General features: G+C 46.7%; 1 protein-coding gene across 1 annotated transcript; it reads right to left on the bottom strand.

Annotated features, from left to right (window-relative positions):
- Positions 1–734: 734 nt before the first annotated feature.
- LOC133888158 (uncharacterized) lies at positions 735–1,624 on the bottom strand. The gene has a single exon (XM_062328308.1). The coding sequence runs from the start codon at positions 1,580–1,582 to the stop codon at positions 845–847; it is 738 nt and encodes a 245-aa protein (XP_062184292.1). The 5' UTR covers positions 1,583–1,624; the 3' UTR covers positions 735–844.
- Positions 1,625–3,504: the final 1,880 nt, after the last annotated feature.

The following is a 3,504-nucleotide window of genomic DNA, read 5'->3' as shown; positions in this document are numbered from 1 at the left end:
GAGTTTTCTCTATTTTTTCCGATCATAGATTGGTTTGCATCACCTTGCCGACCTGTTGATGTTCCTCGCATTCGGACTTCACCGCCTTGGCTGCGCGGTTGTCGTCACTGTCGCCGACCTGTTAATGGTACACACTCGTCGACATACCCTCATCCACGGTCTTCCGAGTGCCCCGTCCATCGTTGTGATAGATTATCATTGCTGGCTCATCGTTCATAAGCATGAGCCTGTCACACCATAGAGAACGAGTCTGTCGTCGCTGCATCACCCATCATGGCTACACAGCGCCAGCGCTTGTGGTCACGCCATCATCATCGGGGTTGCCGCCTCTCCAAGCAGTGACTCCACCCTATGTTGCTCGTCCTCGTCATCATGCTAGTTACTGCTCTGAGTTAGCGTCTTCCTCTGACACCTCTAGGCTGTCGCCGCTAGTCGAGGTCCTCCGATAGATCAACCTGACTTTGTGCACGCGTATGCTCATGTTAGTGCTTTAGGCATGCACCATCTTCCATGGTTTGACCATGATCACCTTGCTCTCGGCTATCTTGATGACAAAAGGGTTATGATCATCATCTTGAACAAATCTTTAGCTTTCACTCTAGTCTGACTGTCTGTGTTGCTCATGCTACAATGATGCGGGATGTTCCAGATTGCTTACGTACGTCTTCATCAAGGGATTGCCTATATCTATCTCGGTCTAGTTTGAATGTACGTAAGTAGAGGTTGCGTGAATTATCTCCGCTAACAATTTCTTCATGATCCACATTGAATTCTCTTCATCTCGGAGAAATGCAAATGTGATGTAAGATCAAGAAGGTTACATGCATGCATGCGGATCGATGGATCACTCGGTGGCGCGCCCGTTGAAGGACTCCGACTTCTGCAGCCTGAACTGCTCGTAGAACTTGGCGATGAACTCCTCCGCCTGCATGTCGATCGCGTGGGGGCAGCTGCCGCCGTCGCCACCCTCCACAGCCGGAGCAGACTCTTCCTCGCCGCTGTCCAGCAGGTACAGGTCCTGCGCGGACGCGTAGCGGCTGGTCATGCCGCCCTCATCAGAGCCGGACCGCGCCGGAGACGGCGGAGCGAGGAGTACGTCATGGTACACGTCGGCATGCCCCAGCGGCGGCGGCGGCGGGTAGTACTCCAGCTCCTGCCCGCGGAGGCGGAGCGGGCGCATGCCGTCCACGAGGGTCTTCCACGACGCCGCAGGCAGCCTGTCGTTGTCGTCGCCCACGCTGGCCTTCTTCTGCTGGCACGTGGCGTCGTCCCTCTTCTTCATGCTGCCGCTCCCGCTCCCGCCGAAGGACAGGAACATCGCCCTGAAGAGGCCGAACGCGCTGCGCTTCTTGCCGGCTGGCCGACAGGACGCAATCCTCGTGATGGGAGTGCTGCACTCGGCCATCTTGTCGTCGGCGCCATTGGTAGATTCTACGCTCAACTCCTCGTTGTTCACGGCAGCGGTGATCCTGGCAACGTCCCCGTGGATCTGTTCTTTAGCCTCCTCAACGCTTACGCTAGGGATCTCATTGTTTTCGTCCACCACGGTGGTGACCACAGGCAAAACTGTTACTTCCTCCATGGGAGGAGGAAGAACAGAGGTAGGGAGGAAGGGAAGGCACGAGGCCTTCGGCTTGGAAATGCAAGGTTCTCCTCCAAAGCAAAGAGGATTGAAAGGATGGGCCTCTATATATCCCCACGTAGATACTTGTAAATTGCAGTTTTCGCAGGTTATTTTTAGCCCTGTTTGGTCAATGGCATCCGCAGGAGTAGGCAGAATTTTGCGGTGCGCCCTTGACGGTTCTGGCCTGTGGTTGGCCGCCTCTGTTTCGCCCTTGGAGCTCTCACCTCCTGTGAGCATATCCAACCCACTCTATAAATTTACCTCTCTATTTTCTTCATATATATATATATATATATATATATATATATATATATATATATCCTCTCTATTTCTTAGCGTATTTCAACCTACTCTCTAAATTTAGCTTCCTATTATCCACTCACATATATTTTATTAATATTTTGTAACTACCAAATAGTTCTAACCATTTTTTTCCAACGGCTATATTTTACGGTTCTATAGATGCATGACCATTCACTTGCTTACTAGACCAAGTCGTTCGCCTTGTATTTCCTTCTTTACACGAAATGAGTCACCGATCTCTGTTAGAATCATCGTCATCATTTTCAGATGATGATGACGATAAACTCATTCTTGCTACATTACACTAAACACATTGTCAATATTAGCTTATGGATGCTCCATGACATGGTGGTTTTGTGCCTAGACGTCAGTATGTTGGTCGCAATAGAGAAGCTAGACATTGGAGACTATACAAACGACTACTTCTCAGATGATCCAACAGACGGTCCAACTTTCTTACGACGCAGGTTTGCAATTAGTCCTTTGTTTTGTTTATTCATCTTCTCTATTGATCCTTTTGGGTATGGCTCATTTCTCTTTCATCGTCTAGGTTTAGAATGGCACGTTCTTTGTTTCTCCGCATAGTCCAAGTTGTAGAACAACATGATGAATATTTTGTTAAAAAAAGAGAGTGTTGGACGTCTTGGGTTATCTCCTTTTTAGAAGATTACCGCAGCATTCATGATGTTAGCTTATGGAGTACCATTGGATGCTACTGATCAGTATGTTCGTGTTGGAGAAAGTACTATTCTAGAGCCTTATAAGGTTTGTCAAAGCTATTATTGAAGTATTCAGAAATGAGTACCTGAGATCTCTAAATGAGAATGATACAGCTAGATTACTTGCAATTAGAGAGCAAAGAGGCATTTCTGAAATACTTAGGAGTATAGATTGCATGCATTGGAAGTGGAAAAATTGCTCTGCAGCTTGGCAAGGCATGTATACCAGCCATGTGCATGAGGCCACAATCATTTTAGAAGATGTTGCTTCACATTATCTTTGAATTTGGCATGCCTTCTTTGGTTTACGAGGGTCTCACAATAGCATTAATGTTCTTCACCGTTCCCATCTATTTGCAATGCTAGCTAAAGGGGAAGCTCCAGAAGTGAATTATATCATAAATGGTCATAATTATGCAATCGGGTATTACCTTGCAGATGGCATATATCCTAACTAGCTTACCTCTATGAAAGATATACCATCTCCATAAGGCAATAAGAAAAAATATTTCGCCAAGGCACATGAAGCAGTTAGGAAGGATGTGGTCAAGCCTTTGGAGTTCTACATTCTCATTTTGCCATTGTTCGTGGACCAGTCCGTTTCTGGGATCAACATACACTTGGACAAATCATGACAACTTATGTCATCATACATAACATGATCATTGAAGATGAATGGGGTGAAGAATAGGACCTAAATTTCAAAGGTGTTGGAGAAAAAGTGAGAGTTTCCCATATTCGCACACGTGAACTTTGTGAGTTTATTCAAACTCATCATACTATTAGAGACAAGGAAGAAACTCACTCACAGATTCAAGATGATCTAGTCGAGCACCTGTGGCAAGTTATGGAGATATG

This window comes from Phragmites australis, chromosome 1, assembly GCF_958298935.1.
Source record: "Phragmites australis chromosome 1, lpPhrAust1.1, whole genome shotgun sequence".
Lineage (NCBI taxonomy): Eukaryota > Viridiplantae > Streptophyta > Magnoliopsida > Poales > Poaceae > Phragmites > Phragmites australis.
This window is presented reverse-complemented; position numbering and strand designations above follow the sequence as displayed.